The sequence below is a fragment of the Scyliorhinus torazame genome, chromosome 2 (assembly GCF_047496885.1).
Source record: "Scyliorhinus torazame isolate Kashiwa2021f chromosome 2, sScyTor2.1, whole genome shotgun sequence".
NCBI lineage: Eukaryota > Metazoa > Chordata > Chondrichthyes > Carcharhiniformes > Scyliorhinidae > Scyliorhinus > Scyliorhinus torazame.
In genome coordinates this window covers 342,513,621-342,541,088 of record NC_092708.1, presented here as the reverse complement: position 1 = coordinate 342,541,088, position 27,468 = coordinate 342,513,621, and the positions used below count along the sequence as shown (strand labels likewise).

Below are 27,468 nucleotides of genomic sequence, written 5' to 3'. Positions count from 1 at the left end.
ATTTTTTAAATGTTTATACTCATAAAATTTAATCCTATGAAAATGTTGACTCCATGATTTTTGGTCTAAAAAAAGCTTTAACTTTACCTCATATAAAAGTCAACCCTAGTTTTTCAGGGATCAAAGACCAAAAATATCAGTATTTCTGTCGCCGTTCATGATTCGATTTCATTGTAAATGTTTACTACTAATTAAATAGAGTGTCGATAAATAAATGCTTAAAATTTTGTTTTTATTCATTGATTCAAGTTATTAAAGTGATCGAGATATCAGGGCATGTGGATAGAGTGGTTAAGAAGGCTCACGGCATACTTGCCTTTATTAGCCGATGCATCGAGTTTAAGAGCAGGGAGGTTATGCTGGAACTGTATAAAACATTGGTTAGATCACAGCTAGAGTATTGTGTGCAGTTCTGGAATCCACATTATAGGAGGAATGTGACAGCACTGGAAAGGGTGCAGAGGAGATTTACCAGGATGATGCCTGGGCTGAAGAGTTTTAGTTATGAAGAGAGATTGGATTAACTGGGGTTGTTTTCCTTGCAGCAGAGGAGACTGAGTGGGGGGACATGATTGAGATGTATAAAATTATGAGGGGCAGAGATAGAGTAGACAGGAAGAAACTTTTCCCCTTGGTGGATGGGTCAATGACCAGGGGGCATAGATTTAAGGTACGGGGCAGGAAGTTTAGAGGGGATGTGAGAAAAAACATTATCACCCAGAGGGTGGTGGGAGTCTGGAACTCACTGCCTGAAAGGATGATGGAGGAAGTGACCCTCATAACATGAAATGAAATGAAATGAAAATCGCTTATTGTCACAAGTAGGCTTCAAATGAAGTTACTGTGAAAAGCCCCTAGTCACCATAATTAGCCCTGTGCTAAACCAGCCCCTATAAGAAGTATTTAGATTACTACAGACATGATGGACCGAAGGACCTTTTCTATGCTATAGACCTCTATGGCTCATATTATGAATGACAAAGAGTTAGGATTATTAATTACTGGTAATTAATGTATATAGTTGATAATGTTATAAAATAAATAAATATTAGATAATAAATATACATTCTGAGGTGTTGTTCATTTTTCATTTTATTCCATTATAGATAATTTTTGGGATTTCACTTAGGTCCAAATCAAGCAGGCACGTCAACCTCTCAGTAAACATTATCTGTGCAATTAACCCCATAACCTTTGGCATAAAAATAGGTCTCAAAAGTTTGACCCTTATACTAGTATATGCAGCAGCTAAATCAAATGCAGAAGACTATATTAATTAAGAATTCAGACTTAAATAGGATTCAAGTTGTGTTCGTTCCAGCAGACAGGGCACAATAAAGGAGGATTTATTTCATTCCTGTCACCATCCTACAGGTTACAACACAAGTGGGAATTTAAAAATATCATAATAGGTTCCCTTGTTCAAAATCTTGGACTAGCACTTCACACATTGAGAAACATATACATGTATTTATGACAAATATCAGAAACATTCAAACAATAGTTATTAACAAGATGATAGAATGTGTTCTAACAATTATAAATGTCCTTAAATAATACAATACAATATAGGCGTATTTGATTTACCAAATAAGACTCAGATGGATGTATAGTTTTTTCTATAATTTGTCAATTTATTCATACTTGGAAATATAATTTTGACTGAAAGGTCTTCGTTTTTATCTTGGAGAAGGTGCTTCCTCTGTTTCTTGAGAAGATGCCGATATTTAGCATTTGCCAGCCATATTTCACACTTGGAGAAGAAAATCATCCCTGTAGTCCCCAGGATCACAAGACATGTCAATAATCCAAGTACAGTAAAGCAGATCACTTGACTACTATTGAGAAGTGAGCTGGATTTGTGAATGGTCTCTTTGACTGTGATCTTGAGCATCCCATTACCTTGTTGATGTGTTGTTTTATGAAGGGCATGCAATGGTGGGTGGATTGTCTTGCCATGCCTGACCCAATCTGTTCCTGCGTGCACATTTTGCTTTGCGTCACGATTAACACTCTCAAACATTTGGTGTCGGCAGGTTTCTCCTCCATATTCAGGCAAGCACGCACAATCAAAGCCTCCCCCAGGGTGATCGCGACAGGTGCCTCCATTTTGACATGGATGGCTAAGGCAAGATGTGATTGAAGAATCACAGGACTTGCCAGTGAATCCACCAGGGCAAAAACAGCTGAATCCAGAAACCAGATCCGTGCAGGTTCCATTGTTGGCACAAGGGTTTGGGTTGCAGTTATTGATACTTATTTCGCAGAAGTTCCCAGTAAAATCTGGCAGGCATAGGCAGTAAGCCTCGTCTGCAAAGCCATTATCATCAAAGCAACTTCCTCCATTCTGACAAAGTGGCCTGCAATCAAATAGATACATAACAGATATTGTTGAATGGATCTATCAATTGTGGTATTATAACTATCAGCATGACAAGGGTTAATGTAGTATTATGAATAACCACTAGAGGGATACAACTATATGAAGCAGTGATGCTAGACCTTAGGGGAGGAATGTATGCAGGAGCCAGCTAGTGAAGGTCCTAAGAGCAGTTAGTGTGAGAAGGTTAGATTATAGTTTATACCAGTAGTGAGATTAGCAGTAGATGAGCATATTTAAATGTTATTGTTCAATTCTGTATTCTAAAGGACTAAGTGTCAGAACTCAGTTTAGTAGTGTAAATAAAATTATAGCTTTGTTTAAGTAAAAGCTACACTGTGGTCTTTGTGGCCAACCATCCAAGGTAAGCAACACAAAGAACACCACATCAATATTCTTAAAACTGTGACACCAGATTATTTGGAATCCATGATTAGCATGTAATAATTAGCATGGATTTCAGTAAGGCATTTGATAAGGTTCCCCATGGTAGGCTCATTCAGAAAGTTAGGGGGCATGGGATACAGGGAAATCTGGCTGTCTGGATACAGAATTGGCTGGCTGAAAGAAGATAGCGAGTGGTAGTGGATGGAAAGTATTCCGCCTGGAGGTCAGTGACCAGTGGTGTCCCGCAAGGATCTGTTCTGGGAACTCTGCTCTTTGTGGTTTTTATAAATGACTTGGATGAGGAAGTGGAAGGGTGGGTTAGTAAGTTTGCCGATGACACAAAGGTTGGTGGAGTTGTAGATTGTGTTGAGGGTTGTTGCAGGTTACAACAGGATATTGGCGGGATGCAGAGCTGGGCTGAGAAGTGGTAGATGGAGTTCAACCTTGATAAATGTGAAGTGATTCATTTTGGAAGGTCGAATTTGAATGCTGAACACAGGGTTAAAGGCAGGATTCTTGGAAGTATGGAGGAACAGAGGGATCTTGGTGACCACGTACATAGATCCTTCAAAGTTGCCACCCAGGTTGATAGGTTTGTTAAGAAGGCGTATGGTGTGTTGGCTTTCATTAGCAGGGGGATTGAGTTTAAGAACTGAAAGGTTTTGCTGCAGCTTTATAAAACTCTAGTTAGACCACACTTGGAATATTGTGTCCAGTTCTGGTCGCCTCATTATAGGAAGGATGTGAATGCTTTGGAGAGGGTACAGAGGAGATTTACCAGGATGCTGCCTGGACTGGAGGGCATGTCTTATGAAGAAAGGTTGAGGGAGCTAGGGCTTTTCTCACTGGAGCGAAGAAGGCAGCGAGGTGACTTAAAGAGGTGTACAAAGTGATGAGAGGCATGGATAGAGTGGATAGCCAGAGACTTTTCCCCAGGGTAGAAATGGCTGTCACGAGGGGACATAATTTTAAGGTGATTGGAGAAAGGTATAGGGGAGATGTCTGAGGTAGGTTCTTTACACAGAGAGTGGTGGGTGTGTGGAATGCACTGCCAGCAGAGGTGGTGGAGTCAGAGTCATTAGGGACATTTAAGCGACTCTTAGACAGGCACACGGACAGCAGTAAATTGAAGGGATGTAGGTTAGGTTGATCTTAGATTAGGATAAATGGTCAGCACAACATCGTGGGCTGAAGGGCCTGTACTGTGCTGTACTGTTCTATGTTCTAATAGTACTGCCTATTTTTATTTCCTTGAAAAATGGGTGATGTTACTGTAAAAGAAAATTGGCAGAGATGTTTCTGTTCCTATACCTGGACAAATTGATCACCCAGAGGTGATCAATGTAGGAAAGCTGTGCAGGCACTAGATGAGCCACTCATTTTTGTGTCTCTTAATTTAAATTATTTTTTTTTTTAAATACTCCGGCTCTCTTATGGTCATTCTCTTCTCTTTGCTTTGTTTCCCAGTTTTAAGGGCATCAACGTAATCCAATTGCTCCCAACACAGAAAGAAAAATCTGCTCAAATATGACAAAGGTGCCTGCTATTCTTGCTTTCTCCAGAGGTGATGCTGCAACCTCTCTCCACCTGTTGGAACAAACTCAACTGAAATTTGTACCATTCTTTTCCCATTAACTGTGGGGTTCAATGGACTTCAAAACCCGCTGCTACCAAATAATTGCCACAAATAATTCTCGCTCTGCACTACTCACTGTGAGGGTCTTGAGGTACAGTGGGTCGCATCCCTACCTCTGAGCCAGAAGCTCTGGGTTCGAGTCCGGTCTTGCAATAAGAACGTATAGAAATATGCCCTGTGCATCAATAGGTGCGAGAAGGGAAACAACAACTCCTCACTGTAGCTCTTCCACATTTGCACAAAGGAATTATTCTAAGATTATATGCATATAAAGTGCAAGCTGTAAACAAAATGTCCAGAAAGCCAGTTGCACAAGTTGACTGTTCAATAGCAGCAATTGTACATTATTTGCAATTGTGAGGCAGTGATGCAAAATGCAATGATTTAATATATATATGGGACGAGACATTGGGGGAGCACGCCAATGTCTGAATGAGTGAAGGAGGGTATTGCGCAAACCTGTGCCTTTTGAGGGCATTTAAGGCTATATGTAAAATCTGTGGTGCCAGCTGATTCTAGCTACTTACACATGCAGCATGCAGTCAGTGCTTCCAGTCTTGTTCATTGGCTGCATGTTCTCTGGGGGATCAAATATCAGGAGACCATAAAGCAACATAAAGGCAGCCATCAACTCTTAAAGGAGGGTTAGAATCTGGCTGCAAGACGTGTTGTGCTACGTGTCCAAAATGTTTTACTTCAAGTGGCTTTTGACGCACGGACGATAACATCATTTAAGTGGGGATTGGCAAGAATTTGAAAGGTTATGGAGAAAGAAAAGTAAAATGGAATTGGATTATATGGCTACAGTTGAGCTTGCTCCAGCACAAGTGCAATGGCCTGAAAGGCCTCTTCCTCGGTTCCAATTTGTCTTATTATTGAATACTGTTCAATGTACAGACCTGACAAAGTGATTTTCAAACCACTTGTTGCGCAGTTAAAAATAGATCTTTTGCATCTTTGTTTTATTCTTCAAAGTGACTTTTTCAGAAGTGCAATAGAGCATTCAAATTAACTTGGATACAGCATAATGCACTTTTATCTGCCACTGACACAGGTAGTATAGGCATGAATGCAGGAATATCTAACTTGAGTCTTTTGGGGCCCCAGTCTCCCTCTCTTCGGCATGTGAACAGGATGGAAATCAAAACAAACAAGTTGAAGTGGTCTACAAGTTGTAAATTAGTAAAAGACAAATTTAGGATTGCTTTCAGGAAATTCTTCTTCATTCACAAAATTATCAAACATAGAATAGATTGAGATGGGAGGAAAAAAAATGCTGGAATTATTTATGAATCATTCAAATGCTAGAGTGGAGGACTTTAAGGTCATTCTGGATGGATGAAATCAGATGAGCCAAACCCTTCTAATATCTATTATTGAATCTGCCACATGCTGCTTGAAAGCCTGTCACTTTGAACAATATGTAGGGAGTATACTTTACCCACTGGTGTAGCAGGGCCCTTTCCTGAGTTGACAATGGTTTCCCATAAACTCCTGTCCACAGATACATATGTAGCCACCATCTTCACTCTCTATACAGGTAGAATTATTAACACAGGGCTGTGTGAGCGAGCAGCTGTGCGTGGCTGTAATAAAAAAAAAGATGCAGTTAATTAAAACAGGGAAACATTCATGAATATAAACACATGAACAAAGGAGATGTTCCATTTTTAATGGTTACTAATTCAAATTATTTTACAAGGATAACTCAAAATTTACTAATGCATTGTGTTCAAGGCACCTAAACATATTCATATCAATTATTCAATATGCATGAGATTATACTTGATACAGTTGAGGTTGGCAGAGTTCTAAAAGAATCACAGGTCATCTTGGCGCTGAAGGGGATTTCATCTTTTTGAAAGAATACATGGGCTGGATTCTCCAATTTGCAGACTAAGTGCTGACTCCGGCATGGGAACAGTGGCGCTTTACACCAGAAAACACGGCGCAAAAGCTGCACCAACCCTCCGTCCGGTGGGGGGCTAGCAGCCACGCAAGGTAAAGCCCCTGAGCTGCGGATACGGCCGGAGAATTGCCGGGTCCATGGCCGCGCATGCGCAAGGCGGCGGCCTGCAGCGGCCGTGCCGTGCAACATGGCTCCGGCCGCACACGGACCTGGCCTGCCAAAAACTGCCCCCCTGTAACCAGCCTCACCACCCCCGGACAAGCCCCCCAGTCCCCGACGAAGGCCCTTGATAGTAATCGACTATTTCCTGATAGATCTGATAGGTAAAAAGGCTATTTTAGTGTAAATATTAAGACCCAGTTTTAATACCCATTTTAAAATGAGGATTTCAGCACTCATAACCTCAGGTCATGACAAAACACATAGCTTCAACAGAGACACAAAAAGCCTGACACATGCATAAACTAATTGGAGATAAAAACAACATTTTCACTGAGCAAGATGGAAAAGCTATTGTTCTAATGAACATATTTTCAAAGACAGTTTGGCATTAAGAAATGAGCTGTACCAGTAATCAGATCAAGGCCAAGTAAGCACCATAGCAATATGAAGGCACCATTGTCCCGAATGTGGATAAAAGCAAAGTCAGCAGAAAACCAGTAGAAACCAGTCTTGATAAAAGCACAGAATCGCATTCCATAACATACACAAATATTCAAACATGAAACATTCAGAACTTACGTTGCACATTAAGGATTGACAGTTAACCATCGAATCAAATGTATTTGATTCGAACCCAAACCAATTAGGACAACATAGAGGTGTAGTTAGATGACTAAAGTCTGATAAGATTCTCGTTAAACATGATGGTCCATACGGCCATCTTTATCCAGGATCATCCTATACTTTTATCTAACTACTCGCTATCCTTATTTTCATATTTTCACTTTTCCACTCTAACTCTTGAAGTAAATGCAAGCTGTTTTGCCATAAGCAAGAAACCATTTCTGTGTTATTTTGAAAGTTAAATTGTTTATAAGTTACTTCTCTTTAAGTCCTTTTGCTAGCCAGACTTTATTGAGAATAGATTTAAGTTTCTCTCAACTGTAATCAAATAGAGGCAATAAAGATTCTTGTTTGCATCCGAGAAGTTTAACTCCAATTTCTACTGAGTTTTAGTGTCGCAAGAATTTACTAATTCTGCATGGTAAATCTCATCAGCCCTCCTGCCAGCGCAACGGCTCCTCCCCCCCCCCCCCCCCCCCGACTGTGGCGCGTTGGATTCAGTCTGTAGCCACCATGCGGGGTTCACGAAAAATAAGACCATAAGAGTTCCACGCCGTCGGGAACTTGGCTCATCGGAGGCGGAGCATCGTGGGAGGGCCTCAGATGATGTCCTGAGGCCGTCCTGACGGCATGCGGAGTACTCAAAGAGTACTCCATTTTTGAGGGGCGGAGCATCGCAAAAGCGGTGCCGCTCCCGATTTCGGCGCAAAGACGATTTTGCCGTTGCCGACCGGAGAATCCCGCCCATGATATTTTAAATCAGTCTGTTATTAATCTCCAGCTTGAAATCTTAAAAATAACCGATCCAATGGTAAGAATTGGCTATGATAATAATTACAGATTTTTTGAAGCTGGTATGAATTCTTATCCTGGTGGTGTGTGAGCAGAGGAGTGGGAATGCCATCCACCCACCCACATGAATTATCCATCACTAAACCTTTGCAGTTTTCTTCCAGGGCAAATAGCTTTGGAACACCAATGCTACTCCTGGAAAACTTACCCCCACTAGAAGGAGGGAAATCCAGGATATGGCCAGTCATCACTCCTTGATGAGTAGCAGCAGGTTTGGGGTGAGGGGCTTAGATGAGCAGCTGGAAGAGCTCCCCGTTTATCAGATATACCAATGAAAGTGTAGCAAGTATAAGTGAGGCTGTTGAGAATGAGGACAATAATCTCCATAGATAAAGAGTACAGGTAACTAGTGAGGGAGTTGGCAGATAGAGTAGATCCAACCTGCACCATCCCAAGAATTGCCACACAGTGTAGAAAGTAGCTAAATGACCACGCAAGTGCGGTCAAGGTAAGTCAAAGCTACTTGAGCACTATAATCAGTAGCATGGGGTGATGGACTTTTAGAAGGACCTGTGTGTGGCTGTTACACCACCAGCCCAATTCAGGCAATAGATCCCCTTTAATATGGAAATTGATGTCCTCTGGTGTAAATAGAACTGAGGTTACCATTTTAGGGATGAACTGATCAGGGACCATGAGCCAAGGGCACTCGACATCCACTGCAGAGTTCTGACTTCATTTCTGTGCATGCTTTCTTTTATGTTGGGGTTTGGATGTATAAATATGCAGACATGCAGATTTCTGTCGCACAGCTCTAGGCTTTGTGAGGAATTGGGAGCAAAAGCTGACAGCATGGTTGACTTTTTTTGGTGAAAGTATGGAGCAATCAGATATGGTCCCTTTTCCCTGGCTTCCAGCTCCCTGGTTACACATTCTAATTTTCTTTAAATCTTTCTGGAAGCAGCAAGTCTTTTTCATTGATTTCAATCTGAATAAAAATTTAAATATATGTATAATGGGTGTTATACCAAATTGATTAATGTTAAAATTACCCCGAGCAATTTGGTTCTCCCCTCACACCAGGGAAACACTTCCTAGCATGAGCTGCCATTTGTAATTGTGCACAATGGCATGGGAATGTTGTCACTCGGAAAGCATTGTAACAAGGAAAAATCATAACGAGCCGAATACTTTGGTCTACCGGCCTGCTCTGTCTGAATTCTGTCCACATGTCAAACAGGTTTAGTAGTGTGGTACTCAGAGTGGCCAGAAACCAACTTTGAAGATCTTCATTGATTGAAAATTAGGAGTTAAATTAGGAATTTGTCCTTCACAGTAGAATAATGGTTGAATGGAAAATATTGGTTGAAATTCTCCAACCGCGTTCATGTCTGGGATTTTCCGTTGCCGCTGAAAGTGAATGGAATTTGGCTGGAACGCCAAATTTTCCATTCTTGCTTGCAGCAGGTCCCACCATGGACAAAACCAGGGAATGCCGCCCAATATAAATCACTATTAAAATTAAAAGTGCTGGAAACACTCCAGGAAGTTAGGGTTAATATTTCAGATCAATATTAAGCCTATGTTTCTTTCTCCGCAAATGCTGTCTAACCTAATGAGTGTTCCCAGCATTTTCTATTTTAATTTTAGATTTCGATCATCTGCAGTCATTTGCTTCAAATAATCTTGTGACCCTTTAGGATTGAGCCTAATGGCACGATTCAACTAATAACGAACAAAGTCAGATAGTGAGCGCATTTAGCCGTGTGTTTCCCAGCGCTCGCAGTGCCAAGAAACACATGGCTATACAACATGACTCACGTAGTATAAGGGGCCGAGGCTGCACATAGCCCGTTTTGTATACTGGGGAGCTCTGCTCACTGGAACTCCCTCATGTAGCGAGTGATCTGGATGCCACCCCCCACCCCACCCCACCCCCCCCCCCCCCCCCCCCCCCCCCAGCCCAAACACACTACTGGAGAGACTCAAATCCCAACGCCCCCGCATCCTCCCCAGCACCAAAGCAGGGCACCCCGGCCTGATCGCACATGCCCACAAAATGCCAGCTTGGTAGTGCCAACCTGCACAGGTGGCACTGGCACCACCCTGCCCAAAATGCAGTTTGGGGCCTCCAATCCCCTGGGAGACTCCCATAAGTGCCGCTCCATCTATCCCCGTTTGTGGAGACCAGTACTGAATGGTGCTCGCCTGAGGTCTCCAGGACGAAGGGGATGAATCCCACAGCCTCAGGTACCTCAGGAATCTGCATATTAGAGTGAGACTAGCTGTCTCGCTCCAAAATGCATATTTGCCAAAAGGTGATCCCACCCACAAAGGGCGGGATTTTCATCACAACGTATCGCGAGATCGCGTTGAATCTCAAGAGGTATTGTGAGCCGGGAATGGGGTCAACCCGTTTTTTATGGGGCACGCTGCGCTGCGGAGAGCTGCTTTTCGGTGATAGGGTGGCATTGGATCGTGCCCTATGTGTTTTGAGTCACTATTTGAATGCCTTCATTATGTTGCTTCACAGTTGTAAATCACACATTAAGAATGATGACATCCTCGGGACTCCTGTAACCATACTAATATAAACAACTGATACAAAAGCAAAATACTGCAGATGTTGGAAATCTGAAATAAGACTCGAGAAGGCTGGAAATACTCAGCAGGTCAGGCAGCACCTCTGGAGAGAGGTTAGAAGCAAAATCAACCTGTCACACCTGTAACTTTTTCTGCTTTTGATGAAAAGTCGTCGGCCTGAAACACTGTCCTGAATTTCTGCTGAGTCAGGCTCACTAAGGAAGCTTTCTGGTAGGTCCCAGTTCCAGAATTCCTGTCCTATTGCCAGCTATTTTTGCCGGTGCTGCCGGTGCTGGTAAACATTAGAAATAAGGTATAGTTTTTTTTCAAATTTCCAATTAAGGGGCAAACCACAGTGTGGGTTGTGAACCTACACATGGCATTCCTGCTCTTGCTAGTTCCATTGCGGGGTGAGTGGTCCAACACCAATAAAACCCCCTCCCCCCACCCCTCCAACACACACAATCTTGTTGGAGTTATGCCCCTTCTATAAGTGGAATGTGGTTCACTGTGTTTCAGAGAATCGTGGACCATGGGGGGATCTCTAGACCTGTATCATCAACCAAAAACATTAGGAATTCAACATTACCATTGAAACACTTTGCCCTCTTACCTTCTTAAAAGCTGTCAATCAATCACAGCTACTTCTCGTATCAATGTCAGAGGTTGTTTATCACCTCACACCTCATAATCTTGTGTAAATAATCACACAAACCACATCAAAGCAAAATTATATTACATAGTACTGGAAATGTCAATCCAACAAAGTTCTCACTGTTAGAAAACCAAAGGTAGTTTTAAGGGATTTATATTTGTATTGGTAAACGTTAGAAATAAGGTATAGATTTTTTTTAAATTTCCAATTAAGGGGCAATTTAATGTGGCCAATCCACCTACCCTGCACATCTTTGAGTTATGGAGGTGAACCCACACAGACATGGGGAGATTGTGCAAATTCCACATGGACAGTGGCCCGGGGCTGGGCTCGAACCTGGGTCCTCAGTGCCATGAGGCAGTGGTACTAACCACTGCACCACCATGCTGTCCTGAAATAAGGTATAGTTTTAAGTGGGTTTAATTTAATATTTCTGTGCCTGGAAGGTTAAAACTTATAGTTAGATTCATGCTGAACAAAGGGTGTTTGTACATGTGGGGTTGGTTTTAATTCCAACTGTGCTTCTATTATGCTTAAACAGAGTTATGGGGTGAAGCATAAATAGAACTAGCAGGGATTGCTTAGCAACAGGAGGCCCTTGTAAGAATTTAGCAAATGCTTTTAAGTTTTCAATTAACTTGTTGGCAGTTACAGATAGGACCTCAGGGAGTGCACATCTCTCAACTCTGCGAGAAGAAAGACTGGACAGGACATGGGAGCTGCAAAGAGGCAGGTTTCCTAAAGTACAAGCTCCATTCCAGATAACGAGGGAATTGGGACAGAAAGAAAGAATGATTAGGATGACGGGAGTTAAGTGAACAGAGAGCAAGGTATTATTCAGAAGAATTCAAGGAAGAGTAAACAAATGTTCTGAGCTAAAGAGACAATTACAGTAACCAGATTTAAAGTGGGAGAGTAACCTTCAAAGGTAAATCAAGATCTGATGCCATTTTAATACAGTCTGGGAATTGAGAGTTAAAGCAATTGTGAGCAGTTTGCAAAGCAGTCAAGATAAGTAAATCCTAAAGGAATTGGTGTACAATCCTTGATGCATGATCAATGACCACTAAAGCGAGGTTGTAGTCCAACTGAAGGCTTTAATAAGCTAGATGTTTCCCCCAGCAGCTCAGTTACAGAATGAAGGCAGCTGGGGTGGCAAGGGCTCTAATACCCCGCCTTGCAGGGCAGAGCTACCATACAGCTTGACCAATAGGAAACATACAATATCTACCAATGGAGTTCCAGCATTACCAGGTACCGTAATACCTCTACACAGACTACCACATTGACCCCCTGTTAAAAAAAGAGTCCGGCAGGGGTGGTGGCCTGATATTACAACATGGTAACATGGTAGAAATTATAGTTATGGAGGTAACGTAATACCTCCGTACAGCGTTTTGTAACTATTTACAATTCTATTTACTATTTACAATTTATGATTCATAATTAACTACACACTTTAAAATGAAGCAATCAGTCGATCAGGGGCCCTGGTCATCCTCTGTGATCGTCGAAGCTTCGGTGGTGACTCCGGTGGAGGCTCGGGCGTCTGTGACTCCGGGAGCGTGGCCTCAATCTCTGTGACAGCTTCGACACCCCTAGAGGGTGCTGGTGGGGAAAACGGTTGACCTGGGAAGGGAGCGTCTGCGGGGTACGTCGGTGGGTGGGGGGGCCGAGACGGGGCCGGCGGAAGGACCGATCCTCCTGTAAGGTGCACTGGTGAGAGGGAGGGTTGGACTGGTGGCTGGGGTGTGCGTGGGGCTCCGGCGGGCGCCAGGTCTCGTAGGGAGACCGTATCTTGTCGGCCGTCGGGGTACGTCACGTTGGCGTACTGGGGCTTAGCGTGGCGAAGGTGGACCCTCTCGACCAACGGGTCCGACTTGTGCGCCTGCACGTGTTTTCAGAGCAGGATGGGTCCGGGAGCATCCAGCCATGTCAGGAGCGAGGTCCCAGAGGAGGACTTCCTAGGGAAGACCAGGAGACGTTCGTGAGCTGTTTGGTTGGTGTTGGTACACTGCAGTGACCGGATGGAGTGGAAGGCATCCAGGAGGACTTCCTGCCAGCGGAAGGTGGGAGATTCCTGGACTGTAGGGCCAGTAGGACGGTCTTACAGACCGTTCAATTCTCCCTCTCTACCTGTCCATTACCCCGGGGGTCGTAACTGGTTGTCCTGCTCGAGGCGATGCCCTTGCTGAGCAGGAATTGACTCAGTTCGTCGCTCATAAAGGAGGACCCCCTATCACTATGTATGTAAGCGGGGAACCCGAACAGTGCAAAGATGCTATGGAGGGCCTTGATGATGGTGGTTGCGGTCATGTCGGGGCAGAGGATGGTGAATGGGAACTGGGAGTACTCGTCAATCACGTTCAGGAAGTACGTGTTGCGGTCGGTGGAGGGGAGGGGGCCTTTGAAGTCCATGCTGAGGCGTTCAAAGGGACGGGAAGCCTTTATCAGGTGCGCTTTCTCTGGCCGGTAGAAGTGCGGTTTACACTCCATGCAGATTTGGCAGTCCCTGGTGGCTGTCCTGACCTCGATGGAGTAGGGCAGGTTGCGGGTCTTAACAAAGTGGAAACAGCGAGTGACCCCCGGGTGGCAGAGGTCCTTGCGGAGGGCTCGGAGGCGGTCCACTTGTGCGGTGGCACATGTGCCGCGGGACCGGGCATCAGGAGGCTCGTTTAGCTTCCCAGGACGATACACGATCTTGTAGTTGTAGGTGGAGAGTTTGATCCTCCGCCGCAAGATCCTATTGTTTTTTATCTTGCCCCGCTGTGCATTAGCGAACATGAAAGCAACTGACCGTTGGTCAGTGAGGAGAGTGAATCTCCTGCCAGCCAGGTAATGCCTCCAATGTCGCACAGCTTCTACTATGGCCTGGGCCTCCTTTTCGACTGAGGAGTGGCGGATTTCGAAAGCATGGAGGGTACGTGTGAAGAAGGTCACGGGTCTGCCCGCTTGGTTGAGGGTGGCCGCCAGAGCTACGTCAAGACACGTCGCTCTCGACCTGGAAGGGGAGGGACTCGTCGATGGCGCACATCGTGGCCTTTGCAATGTCTGTTTTGATGCGGCTGAAGGCCTGGCGGGCCACTATCGACAGGGGAAAAGCTGTGGATTGGATCAGGAGACGGGCGTTGTCCGCATAGTTGGGGATCCACTGGGCATAGTAAGAGAAAAACCCTAGGCAACGCTTCAGGGCCTTGGAGCAGTGAGGGAGGGGGAACTCCATAAGGGGGCACATGCGTTCAGGGTCAGGGCCTATAACTCCATTTCGCACTACGTAGCCGAGATGGCTAGGCGGTCGGTGCTAAACATGCATTTATCCTTGTTGTATGTAAGGTTAAGGATCTTTGCGATCTGGAGGAATTTTCAGAGGTTGGTGTTGTGGTCCTGCTGGTCGTGGCCACAGATGGTGACATTATCGAGATACGGGAATGTTGCCCGTAAACCGTACCGGTCAATCATTCTGTCCATCTTGTGCTGGAAGACCGAGACCCCGTTGGTGACACCGAAGGGAACCCTTAAGAAGTGATAGAGCCGCCCGTCTGCCTCGAAGGCAGTGTATTTGTGGTCACTAGTGCGGATGGGGAGCTGGTGGTAGGCGGACTTTAAGATCCACCGTGGAGAAGACCTTGTAATGCGCGATCCTGTTTACCAGGTTGGATATGCGGGGGAGAGGGTACGCGTCTGGCTGCGTAAACCTGTTGATGGTCTGACTGTAGTCGATGACCATCCTATGCATCTCCCCGGTCTTTACCACCACTACTTGAGCTCTCCAGGGACTGTTGCTAGCTTCAATGACTCCTTCCCTCAGTAGCCTTTGGACCTCTGACCTAATAAAGATCCGATCCTGGGCACTGTACCGTCTGCTCCTGGTGGCGAGGTGTTTGCAATCCGGGGTGAGGTTCGCAAACAGGGAAGGCGGATCGACCTTGAGTGTTGCAAGGCCACAGACAGTGAGGGGGGGTATAGGGCCGCCGAATTTGAAAGTTAGACTTTGGAGGTTACACTGGAAGTCTAAACCTAGGAGTGTGGCCGCGCAGAGGTGGGGAAGGACGTAGAGCCGGTAATTTTTAAACTCCCTTCCCTGGACTGTGAGGTTTGCTACACAAAACCCCTTTATCTCTACTGAGTGGGAACCGGATGCCAGGGAGATTTTTTGATTAACGGGGTGGACGACGAGAGAACAGCGCCTTACCGTGTCGGGGTGTATGAAGCTCTCCGTGCTCCCAGAGTTGATTAAGCAGGACGTCTCGTGCCCTTTGATTAGTACTGTTGTTGTAGCAGTTGAGAGTGTTCGAGAACGGGACTGATCCAGGGTCACCGAGGCTAATCTCAGCAGTTGAGTGTTCTCTTCGGGCAGTGTGTGGTCAGCTGAGCTGGAGTCCTGGGAGTACATCCAAGATGGCGGCTCCCATTGGTCGCACATGGCTGGGGGTGCACAAAATGGCGGCGCCGTCCATCGAACGTGGCGTCCGTGGGACAAGATGGCGGTGCCCGGGGGCCGCACGTGGCCCTGAAGTAGGAAGATGGTGGTGCCCGCTGGCCGCACAGGGACCGTGGAGAGGTTTGTGGTGGCTGTCCGCATTCGCCGCCGGAGACCGCGGCGACCGCACAGGCCTGGCATACCACCACAAAGTGGCCCTTTTTACTGCATCCCTTGCAGGTGGATGCGCAAGCCGGGCAGCGCTGCGGGGGTGCTTGGCCTGCCCGCAAAGGTAGCAGCGGGGCCCCCTGGGGTTGCCAGGCCGCTTTGCAGCACAAGCTTGTGGGAGGATGGTGGATGTCTCGGGCTCGGCTGCGGAGGGGTTCCATGCTGCCCAGAGGGCTGCCGCGCGGTCATGAACGTAAGCGTGGGCTTTTCTTGAGGCCACATCCAGGGAACTTGCAAGGGCCCGTGCCTCCTTGAGGCCTAGGGTGTCTTTCTCCAGCAATCGCTGGCAGATTTGGGAGGACAGCACACCTGCCACAAAAGCATCCCGGATCAAGAGTTCTGTGTGGTCGTTCGCCGAAACGTGCGGGCAGCTGCAGTTTCTCCCCAACACCAGGAGCGCACGGTAGAATTCTTCCAGCGATTCCCCAGGGATTTGTCGCCTCGTTGCTAGCAGATGCTGGGTGTAGACCTGGTTTACCGGGCGAATATAATGTCCTTTTAGCAGCTCTATTGCTGCATCAAAGTCTTCCGCGTCCTCGATGAGGGTGTAAATTTCCGGGCTCACCCTCGAGTGCAGGACTTGCATTTTCTGTTCTCCCGTGGGTGTGTTTCCGGCTGTTCCGAGTTATCCTTTAAAACACGCCAGCCAGTGCTTGAAGGTTGCCGCTGAGTTTGCAGCGTGGGTGCTGAGTTGAAGACACTCCGGCTTGATTCGGAGCTCCATCCTTTTAAATCTAGCTTATTAAATTGATGCACGATCAATGACCACTAAAGCGAGGTTGTAGTCCAACTGAAGGCTTAATAAGCTAGATGTTTCCCCCAGCAGCTCAGGTACAGAATGAAGGCTGCTGGGGCGGAACGGGCTATTATACCCCGCCTTGCAGGGTGGAGCTACCATACAGCTTGACCAATAGGAAACATGTGTAATTATTTAAGTAAGGGAGGAGTAAAGACACATTGCATCATAATTCGTGTTTAATTTTTTTTTGTTGTTAAAAATAATTTGCAGTCCTGTGACTCTGTTCCTTCACGTTTTGTGGAAAAATAAATAAAAGTAACTCTTTTGAGTCGGGGTTCCATTCTGGGATCTTCCCGTCCAGTTATATCATCTGGGGTTGAAACTCTCACTGCCCTGCAAGTTGCATAAACATTGGCTACCGAGCTGAGTGTGTTAACCATTCTTGGTGCTCAGCCAAGCATTCAGAGTGAGCCTATCAGGAAAACACACATATTTGCTTCAGTTGATACAGTTACCAGATTACCTCATTTTGTCTTTTTGGCTGAGCTCCCAGAGTGACTCGCGCACTCAGGCAATGTTTGTATAGTTTTCAGGGGAGTGGGTACTTTGTTTGACATCTCTAATGTCTTGTGATAAGTTAATTTTTCTTTGATCTCTATCTCAATTTTGCGAGCTTCAGGTACCCAATACACACAGCCCTTTGGGAGAGAGAGTTTCAGATTCATATTATCTTTCGGGTGAAAAGGTGCTTCCTAATTTTGTCTCTGAATGGACGGGCTCTAATTTTAAGGTCATGCCCCCTTGTTCCTGATTCCCCACTACAGACATTAGTTTCTTGCTGTATACCTTATCAAATAATTTTAACATTTTAAACAGTTTGATCAGATCACGCCTTCATCTTGTCTGACCCTAGAGGAAATACAAGACAAGTATATGCAATCTGTCCTCACAGTATCCCTGGTAATATCTTGAATCTACAGTGACCTCTCTCCAAGGAAAATTCCTGAGATATGATGCCTAAAACTGAAAGCAGTACTCCAGATGGGGTCTGACCAAGGCTTTGTACAACTGAAATGTGAATACACTTTGTTATCTTATGAAGGTGGGAACACCAAAATTAATCAAGCAATACAATTGTTCCAGAATCTGCCTAGAGGATTGTAAGCCCCATAATTTCTATTGCATTGTTACATTGTTGAAATGGTTACAAAAAACATTTAATCATTTGCTAGGATGCTTTCTAAAAGTCTCCAGATCCATGTGCTATGCAAATGTCAGAACAAATGTTCTCCTTTTTAATAAAAAAAATATTTACATGTACTGGTATTACAGTGGTGTTTGGGGGCATTAGATAATGAAAGAAGGCTGCAGCTTCATTTATGGGACCAAATAGAAATGTTTCAAGATACTGGACAGCGTTAAAAAAGGAAACTAAGTTATTGATCCAACTGGAATGAATGGCAAAAGCTGCGGGAGCTTGGGAGGATATAGTGGAGGCGCAAGCTGAAACGTGCTCCAATTGTTTTAAAACGGGATCAGTCCCAAAGGAATGGAGGATGGAAAATCTTACACCTCTGTTAGTGAGAGAAAAGGAGCAACACAATAAATTACAGTCCTTGGTGTAGTTAACTCCATTTGGCGAAAAGATTCACAGACTCTTTTAAGGGGGCTGATGTGCTTTACGGCAGTGTTTCTGTCCACCATGTTAACAGGCCTAAGTCGCAGTAACTCAGACCATTTACATACAGAGGGTGGATGACGTAAGTATGTAGGGCACTGAAGAAGCTCCTGCCTGAAGAGACAGCAAGTGGGTACTATTGCAAGGAACGGCACCCAAACCTTTTATTAGTCTAGAGATTAATGTCCCAAACATGGTTTTATTATCTGCAGGAAGTAGCTGGACACTAAGCTTTAAGGAATCTATCATTTTTCACTGAATTGGAGATGGCTAGAGGGAGAGAGGTTTTTAAAATAACAGCTTTGAGAAGATAAATTGCTTCAACTGGATGATAAATTGGTGAATTGTGCATAAATTCAGCGTTATAATAGGAATAACAAAAAAAGGTCAATTTTTTTTCATGCAGATTTAATAGAATAATTTACTATAAATTGCTATTGGGATAGAAACTATATTTAAAGAAACAAATAAATAAAACATTATGGGTAAGGGATAAAATAATTGTATTAAAACAGCTTATGTTAAGGATTTAAAGGTATTTCTATCTCTCACTTCAAAAATGCTGCAAAATGTTAAGAATATGCAACAAAATATTAGTAAATAGAAAATAAAGTTAAAATAAATCACTTGTTAAAAGGTCATGTTAGCATTTCTGGATAGGTTTCAGTCTTCAAAATTAAAAGGTTCCCTCAAAAATAAATTTTCCCAAATTGAACCCAAATTGTTGAATCTGGATATATAATTCATGATATTTTCCAGTTGTTTTTACTTTATGAACTGCATTTTATGATTTTTCTTTTGTATTTGTATGACACTGCATGAATCAACAGACCTGTGTCGCAGAGGCTGCCTGCCCAGCCCTCCTCACATACACATTCCCAAGGTTTGGTGCAGGTCCCGTGTAAACAGCCGGGAAAGGGGATGCACTTCTTACACAGTTCTCCCTGCCAACCGGACTTACACCTGCGACAGAGAAACAGCCATTAGATTCCAGGCAAATTGTGGCAAATGGTGCCTGGCTGTGCACCAGGTTTGCAACCTTCATCCTTTGGTACAGTTTACGGATACAAGCAACATTTATTAGATGGCAAATAAAAGCAAAATACTGCAGATGCTGGAAATCTGAAATGAAACCAGAAAATGTTGGAAAAACTCAGCAAGCTGGGCGGCATCTGTGGAGAGAAACAAAGTTGACGTTTCGAGTCCGTATGCTCTGAAGGGAGTCATACGGTCACAAAATGTTAACTCTGTTTCTCTCTCCACAGATGCTGCCGAACCTGCTGAGTTTTTCCAGCATTTTCTGTCACATTTAGATGATGCTGAATTGAATTAATGGCATTTGGTAACTCGAGAGACATAATCACTACAGTACTTGCCTTATTTCATTACTTGCATTTTCTATTCCTATTTCCATTTTGCTCTTTTCAAATTTCTTTTGCTTCTGTTATCTTCTCATATATATTTTCTGCTTTAAATGTACCGAAAGAATGCGTCTAAAGTTAGCATAACCATATTTCACTGAAATAAATGTTTTTGGCAAGTTATCTAGAAATGGTAAAATCCTCAAAGTAATTGATGCCCGACCAGTGAAATTGGGTAATGAAATAAAAACCCGAGTGAAATATTAATGCCAAAGACTTCAAACTTATGGCAATACGTATATGATAATTGAAAGAAGATGGGTGCGATTTAATGGCTGCGTTGCGCCGGCGCTGATCTGTGCACGCCGATTAAATTACGGGAGAAGCCGAAATCAGAATTTGCACCGGGCATAAATTGGTTTGTGATCTAATTGGCCCGCTCCCGTTGGTGGGTTCCAGATCCCACCTTTGTGGTGTTGGGCGTTCTAACACACAGATGAGCCAACACGGTTGTATATGGTACAACGCTATTTTTTAAAAACTTTCTATGTACAGTTTTGTCTTGATACTCTGCACGTGGGGATTCCCTGTTTGTGATCTTGTAACAGGTCTTGTCCGTGTCTTTGTCCCCAGACCTACCGTCCACTAGGTGTCGTGCTCGTGCTTTTATGTGGTTGGTGTCCTTGTGTGTGATTGGTTGTGGTGTTGTGTGCTCTGATTTGTCTGTTGGTGTGTCCATCATGATGTGTGTGTTTGAATATCATGACATCCCCCCTTTATACAAAGATATGTGCCTACGTGGTAATAAATATGATCGCGTCGTGAGTGCATCTAAGAGTGTGTGTGTGTTGTGTACAGCATGTGCATATGACGTAAATATTTACATGGGGCGATGTCGGGTGCGTCACATGAACAAGGTTGTACCATAACAGAACATGAATGCGAACGAGAAAAAAAAACTTGAACAGTCGTCCAGTCAGACGATATCTGGAACGATAAACAACAACAGGTTATCATATAAAATTGTGTAACTTGTTAGACATATGAACGGTGTTATAAGTCCAGTCTAATGGGCTTGCGACGAGTTCGGGTTGACCGCCTCAAGAGTGGGTCAAGAACCACCGGCTGATGTGCAAGCATGGCCATGGGTAGCGATGGAGAGGGCGTGATCTGCGGCAGCTCCACAAAGTCATCCTCGGAAGCCTGTTGAGAATCTGGCGTGTGCGTACTGTGTGGCTGCGAGCGTGGAAGTCGGCGAAGGGCGCGCCGATTGCGGCGACGCACTGAACCATCCGGCATGCGAACCAGGAACGAGCGGGGAGCCACATGTCGGAGGACTTCGGCCGGTGCTGACCAGCCACCATACGGTTGATGGACGCGTACTTTGTCTCCGGAGGACAGGGGGGGCAGGTCCGTCGCTCGTGTGTCGTACTGACTTTTCTGGCGATCACGCTGCATTTGCATGTTCCGAAGAACCGTCTCATGGTCTGTTGTTGGTGCCAGGATGGACGGTACCGTCGTCCTGAGGGAGCGACCCATTAGTAGCTGCGCTGGCGAGAGACCCGTGGATAGCGGGGCCGATCGATAGGCCAGCAAGGCGAGGTTAAAGTCCGATCCGGCAGCAGCCGCCTTGCACAGGAGCCGCTTGGCAATGTGGACGCCCTTTTCAGCCTTCCCGTTCGACTGTGGATGTAGAGGGCTGGATGTCACATGAGTGAAACCATATGCTGCGGCAAAGGACGACCATTCACGGCTGGCGAAGCAGGGTCCATTGTCTGACATGACAGTCCTTGGAATGCCATGGCGAGCAAATGTTTCCTTGCAGGCCCCAATGACTGCGGACGACGTCAGATCATGGAGAGGCATGACTTCCGGGTAGTTTGAGAAGTAGTCTATAATAACGATGTGATCTCTGCCGAGCGCATGAAATAGGTCAACACCCACCTTCGCCCAGGGGGACGTCACCAACTCGTGTGGTAGAAGCGTCTCCGGAGGTTGCGCCGGCTGAAACCTCTGACAGGTTGTGCAATTGAGCACCATGTTGGCTATGTCTTCATTAATACCCGGCCAATATACCGCCTCTCGGGCCCTTCGTCTGCATTTTTCGACGCCCAAGTGGCCTTCGTGTAGTTGATTAAGAATCATCTGGCGCATGCTGTGCGGAATAACGATCCTGTCTAATTTCATAAGGACCCCGTCGATGTTGGTAAGGTCATCTCGCACATTATAAAACTGGGGGCACTGCCCTTTGAGCCACCCTTCCGTCATGTGGCGCATCACTCGCTGCAGAAGGGGGTCAGTCGCCGTCTCTGCGCGTGTGTGGGCCAGACTTGGATCATCAGCTGGCAGATTTGCTGCTGTCAGAGTCACGTGTGCCTCAATTTGACGCACGAACCCCTCCGCATCTGGTGGTGTGCTCACTGCTCGGGAGAGCGTGTCCGCCACGATGAGATCCTTCCCCGGAGTGCAGATCAGTTCGAAATCATACCTCCTGAGTTTAAGTAAGATGCGCTGAAGGCGAGGGGTCATGTCGTTCAGGTCTTTGTTAATGATGTTGACCAGGGGGCGGTGGTCAGTTTCAACCGTAAATCGTGGCAGGCCATACACATAGTCGTGGAACTTGTCCAGTTAACAAGCCCAGGCATTCTTTTTCTATTTGCGCGTAGCGCTGTTCGGTAGGGGTCATGGCTCGTGAGGCATATGCAACCGGGGGCCATGACGACGTGCTGTCTTTTTGCAGGAGTACCGCTCCAATACCAGATTGGCTGGCGTCTGTTGAGATCTTTGTAGGGCGAGTCGTGTCAATGAACGCCAGCACTGGTGCCGTGACCAGTTTGTGCTTGAGCTCCTCCCATTCCAGCTGATGCGATTGCTGCCAGTGGAATTCTGTTGATTTTTTTACGAGATGGCGCATATTCGTTGTATGAGAAGCCAGGTTGGGAATGAACTTCCCAAGGAAGTTGACCATGCCCAGGAATCTTAGGACAGCCTTCTTGTCAGCCGGCCGTGGCATGGCTGTGATGGCGCTAACTTTGTCTGCATCGGGACGGACCCCTGATCGTGAGATGTGGTCCCCGGGGAATTTCAGCTCAGTCTGGCCGAAGGCACACTTGGCGCGGTTGAGACGCAGGCCATTTCGTCGTATGCGGGTGAAGACACGTCGTAGACCATGCATGTGTTCCTGCGGAGTGGTGGACCAAATGATGATATCGTCCACATATACACGTACCCCTTCGATGCCTTCCATCATCTGCTCCATAATGCGGTGGAAAACTTCAGATGCTGAAATGATGCCGAATGGCATCCGGTTGTAGCAGAATCTGCCAAAAGGGGTGTTGAACGTGCATAGCCTTCGGCTGGCCGGGTCCAATTGGATCTGCCAAAATCCTTTGGACGCATCCAATTTGGTAAATATTTTGGCTTGCGCCATCTCGCTGGTGAGGTCCTCTCGTTTCGGAATGGGATAGTGTTCCCTCATGATGTTGTTATTCAGATCTTTAGGATCTATACATATGCGGAGCTCGCCAGAGGGCTTCTTTACACAGACCATGGAGCTGACCCATGGCATGGGCTCCGTGACCCTGGATAGGACCCCTTGGTCCTGAAGATCCTGCAGCTGCAACTTGAGGCGGTCTTTGAGTGGCGCAGGAACCCTGCGAGGTGCGTGAACGACAGGGATGGCGTCCGGTTTGAGTCGAATCTTGTACGTGTATGGCAATGTCCCCATGCCTTCAAAAACCTCCTGGTTGTGAGCAAGGAGGGAATGGAGATTTGCGTGGAACTCAGCATCCGGGAAGTCGGATATCTCATCTGGAGAGAGAGACATAATGCGCTGTACCAGGTGAAGGACCTTACACGCCTGTGCGCCCAGTAACGAGTCTTTTGATGAGCCGACAACTTCGAAGGGGAGTGTGGCCGTGTGCATCTTGTGAGTTATCTGTAGCTGGCAAGATCCTATGGACGGGATGACGTTCCCGTTATAATCAACCATCTTGAGCCGGGATGGCGTGATGGGTGGTTTGACCTTCATGGCCTGGAATGCAGAATATGCAATCAGGTTGGCGGATGCGCCGGTGTCCAGACGGAAGGTGACGCGCGATCGGTTGACCGTCAGGGTGGCACACCACTCATCGGCTGGATTGATGGCATTGACCTTGTTGACATCGATGACGGAAACGCGGAAGGCATCCTGGTCATCTGCATCACTTAACTGGAAGTCTTGATGCGTGGGCTGGACGGTCCTGACTTGTCTGCGAGATTGTCGGGGATGTGCAGGATCCATGGGTTGAGCCGAACGACAGTGGGCAGCATAGTGGCCCATCTTGCCACATCTGAGGCACTGTCGGTTTTTAGCAGGACATTGCCCTTTTAAGTGTACAGCTCCACAATTGCCGCACGTCATGACGTCACGGCGTTCGTTGCGCCATTGCGCATGCGCAGTGCGATCTTGCGGTGGGCGCGCCTGCGCAGTGCGTCCCTCGATGTGGCCGTTATTTTTGGCGCGCACCAGCGCGGGAGACCGCGAAAAGCGCGGGAAGCGGCCGCTGTCGTCCGGGCCGTGGGTCAGGAAGTAATCGACGTCCTGGATGCGTTCGGCGTCGTGGGAGCCTGGCTTGCCGATTCGACGGCTGGGGACCCCCTCCGTGCCAACTCGGACGCCTGAAATCGGGCAAAACAGCAGGTTGCATTCTCGTGGAGGACACAGGCTTCCACAGCAGACGCTAAGGTGAGGCTTTTTATTTTAAGAAGCTGCTGGCGTAGGCCACTAGAGGCAACGCCAAAAACAATCTGGTCCCTGATCATGGACTCTGTGGTGCTGCCGTAACCGCAGGACTGCGCTAGAATTCGGAGGTGCGTCAAAAAGGGTTGAAAAAGCTCCTCCTTACCTTGCAGGCGTTGCTGAAAGAGGTATCTTTCAAAACTTTCATTCACTTCAACCTTAAAGTGCTGGTCCAGTTTGAGGATGACCGTGTCATATTTGGATTGGTTTTCCCCTTCTACGAACACCAGTGAGTTGAAGACGTCGAGGGCGTGCTGACCTGCGTAGAAGAGGAGCATTGCAATCTTCGTTTCATCCGAGGCACTCTGTTTTTCGTTGGCTCGGATGTACAGGTCAAATCGCTGCCTGAAGAGCATCCAATTGGTACCTAGGTTCCCCGCGACTTGCAACGGCTGCGGTTTGTCGGTGCGGTCCATGTCCAGAATGGCAGGTTAGTTGGCAGGTATCGATGCACTCCTGTACCATGTGGTGTTGGGCGTTCTGACACACAGATGAGCCAACACGGTTGTATATGGTACAACGCTATTTTATTTAAACTTTCTATGTACAGTTTTGTCTTGATACTCTGCATGTGGGGATTCCCTGTTTGTGATCTTGTAACAGGTCTTGTCCGTGTCTTTGTCCCCAGACCTACCGTCCACTAGGTGTCGTGCTCGTGCTTTTATGTGGTTGGTGTCCTTGTGTGTGATTGGTTGTGGTGTTGTGTGCTCTGATTTGTCTGTTGGTGTGTCCATCATGATGTGTGTGTTTGAATATCATGACAACCTTGACGTGGAGAGACATCAATTGAGACCAATTAAGGGCAATCTCCATCTTCCGGCCTCCCAGGAACTAACCGACTCCCCAGCGAGAGGTCACGCAGGCACCGTTTAGCACTCTTATTTAAAAATGGCTGCTGAGGGGGTGGGAGGAGTTGAGTAGCCATTTTCCTTTGGGGCATGCAACCCAGGGATATTGGAGCTGCTGCCTCAGTGCTTGGGGGTTTGGGGGAGGGGTGGGGGGGGGGTTCTAGGGTTCCCCAGGGGATATGGGCCTGGTTGGTGGGCTGGGTGTCATCGGTCAAGGGTCACCCCTGAGCTATGGTGGGGGGAGGGGGGGTTTAGCACCTGCCGGCCCTAAAGGCCATCTTCCAATATTGTGTATACCCATAACAGGGGTAACCACAGCTACTAACTGTCAGTCCCACCAAACACTTCCAGTCAGAGCCCTGTTCATGGTTATATGCTGAAGCTCACTTTACCTCACTCTGACTGTGAGCAGCCTCTGGCTGTACAGTAGAAGGCTATTGCTAATGAGAAATAGGCATTGGTAGTTATGTGAGCACTTCACAGCTCTCAAGTGCATTCTCGTCGGTACACGTGCCATGCCTCAGATGGGTTTTAATTCCTTGGACATTCTGATCAATTTGGGAGGCCTGGACACTTTGCCTCTACCCTGGAAGCGTCAACGCCACAGAGTCAGCAGCCAACAATCAAACACCCAAGAGCCGGGCTTCATCACTGGGGATAACCGCACAGCCAGAGGGTGAATGTGTGGATCAGGGAGGGTACCTCGAGTGTTCCCAGCAGGGGTCTGGGGTCTAGGGGATCCTGATGTGGCTGGAGGCGAGTGTGCAGGGTGGGTTCCTCCAGGACAACTGGCTGGGTGGATGGCACTGTGAGAAAAGGCGGGACAGTTAAGGGTGGAGGTGGGTCGGGGGATTTGAGGGTCCCGGGGTGCAAACCCCAACCGATTGTCGGTCTCCCTCTCCTTCTCCAATTCCTTTCAGCAACCGAGCTGGATGGTTTTGCTGACCCCACACTGGCAGCCCTCGTGGTGTTGGTGGCAGCCCAGGTGGCCAGACATCGGGGAAGGTGGCAGCAACATTGATGGAGGCTCGACGCGGCACCCCATGTGCAGGGGGCTGGCGCACACTCTACAGGCCCGGCCGTCCCTCAGGTGTGAGCACCGCACCTGGGCATGGAGGGGTTGTGCTGGTTGTTGTCAGGGTGTTCTGGGGCACAGGCACGGTAATATGCTGTGGGGATGGGTGATGTGCCAGCTGCTGACTTGTTGGGGGAGGTGGCGGTGGTCAAGGGGGTGGCAGATAGGACTGACACCAGGAGGCCGGTGTTAACTTACCCTTACAGCCCGATGGAGGTCAGTAGTCTTCTTCCTGCACTGGCACTGGTGTTCCTGCTCATGCTGTCCAAACAGGGTGTCCCACCTTAAGACCATAAGACATAGGAGGGGAAGTAAGGCCATTCGGCCCATCGAGTCCACTCCACCATTCAATCATGGCAGATTTCAACTCCATTTACCCGCTCTCTCTCCATAGCCCTTAATTCCTCGAGAAATCAAGAATTTATCAACTTCTGTCTTAAAGACACTCAACGTCCCGGCCTCCACCGCCCTCTGTGGCAATGAATTTCTCTGGCTGAAGAAATTTCTCCTCATCTCTGTTCTAAAGTGACTCCCTTTTATTCTAAGGCTGTGCCCCCGGGTCCTAGTCTCCCCTGTTAATGGAAACAACTTCCCTACGTCCACCCTATCTAAGCCATTAATTATCTTGTAAGTTTCTATTAGATCTCCCCTCAACCTCCTAAACTCCAATGAATATAATCCCAGGATCCTCAGACGTTCATCGTATGTTAGGCCTACCATTCCTGGGATCACCCGTGTGAATCTCCGCTGGACCCGCTCCAGTGCCAGTATGTCCTTCCTGAGGTGTGGGGCCCAAAATTGCTCACAGTATTCTAAATGGGGCCTAATTAATGCTTTATAAAGCATCCACGGCATCCAGCAGCCTGGCCAGGTCAGTATCCCCAAAGCGTGGAGCAGGTCTTTGCAGTACCATGGCTGTGAGCTGCCTTGGAGCTGGTTCAGAGGGAGCAGTTTATTAGCAGCTCCCCCTTATTAGCAAGGAGCCGCCGGGCACGATTCAGGCGAATCAGCTGGCGGGACGGCCAGTTCCGCAGTGAAGCTCAGGGGGGATCATTTCCAGCACTAAGTGCCGTTAAATACGGGCCGTGGTCTCACAGGCTGTGCGACAAGAAGCATCCTGGAAGTCCTCTTAGAACTTTTCCCGTTAAAACGCACCCGATATTTTCTTCTCAATTTAAACAAAACCAAATTTTGACTGAATGGGTGGGTAA

At 46.8% G+C, this 27,468-nt stretch overlaps 1 protein-coding gene across 3 annotated transcripts in view; it reads right to left on the bottom strand.

Moving 5' to 3' along the window:
* Window positions 1-1,074: 1,074 nt before the first annotated feature.
* dlk1 (delta like non-canonical Notch ligand 1) overlaps window positions 1,075-27,468 on the bottom strand; it is a 103,723-nt gene continuing 77,329 nt past the window's right edge. For all 3 annotated transcript variants that reach the window (XM_072490690.1, XM_072490710.1, XM_072490700.1), the window contains exons 4-6: window positions 19,026-19,156; window positions 5,845-5,989; window positions 1,075-2,360 (exon numbers count right to left, since the gene is read on the bottom strand). In XM_072490690.1, the coding sequence (XP_072346791.1) occupies window positions 1,598-2,360; window positions 5,845-5,989; window positions 19,026-19,156 (1,039 nt within the window). In that variant the 3' untranslated portion in view covers window positions 1,075-1,597. The remainder of the gene's footprint in view (window positions 2,361-5,844; window positions 5,990-19,025; window positions 19,157-27,468) is intronic.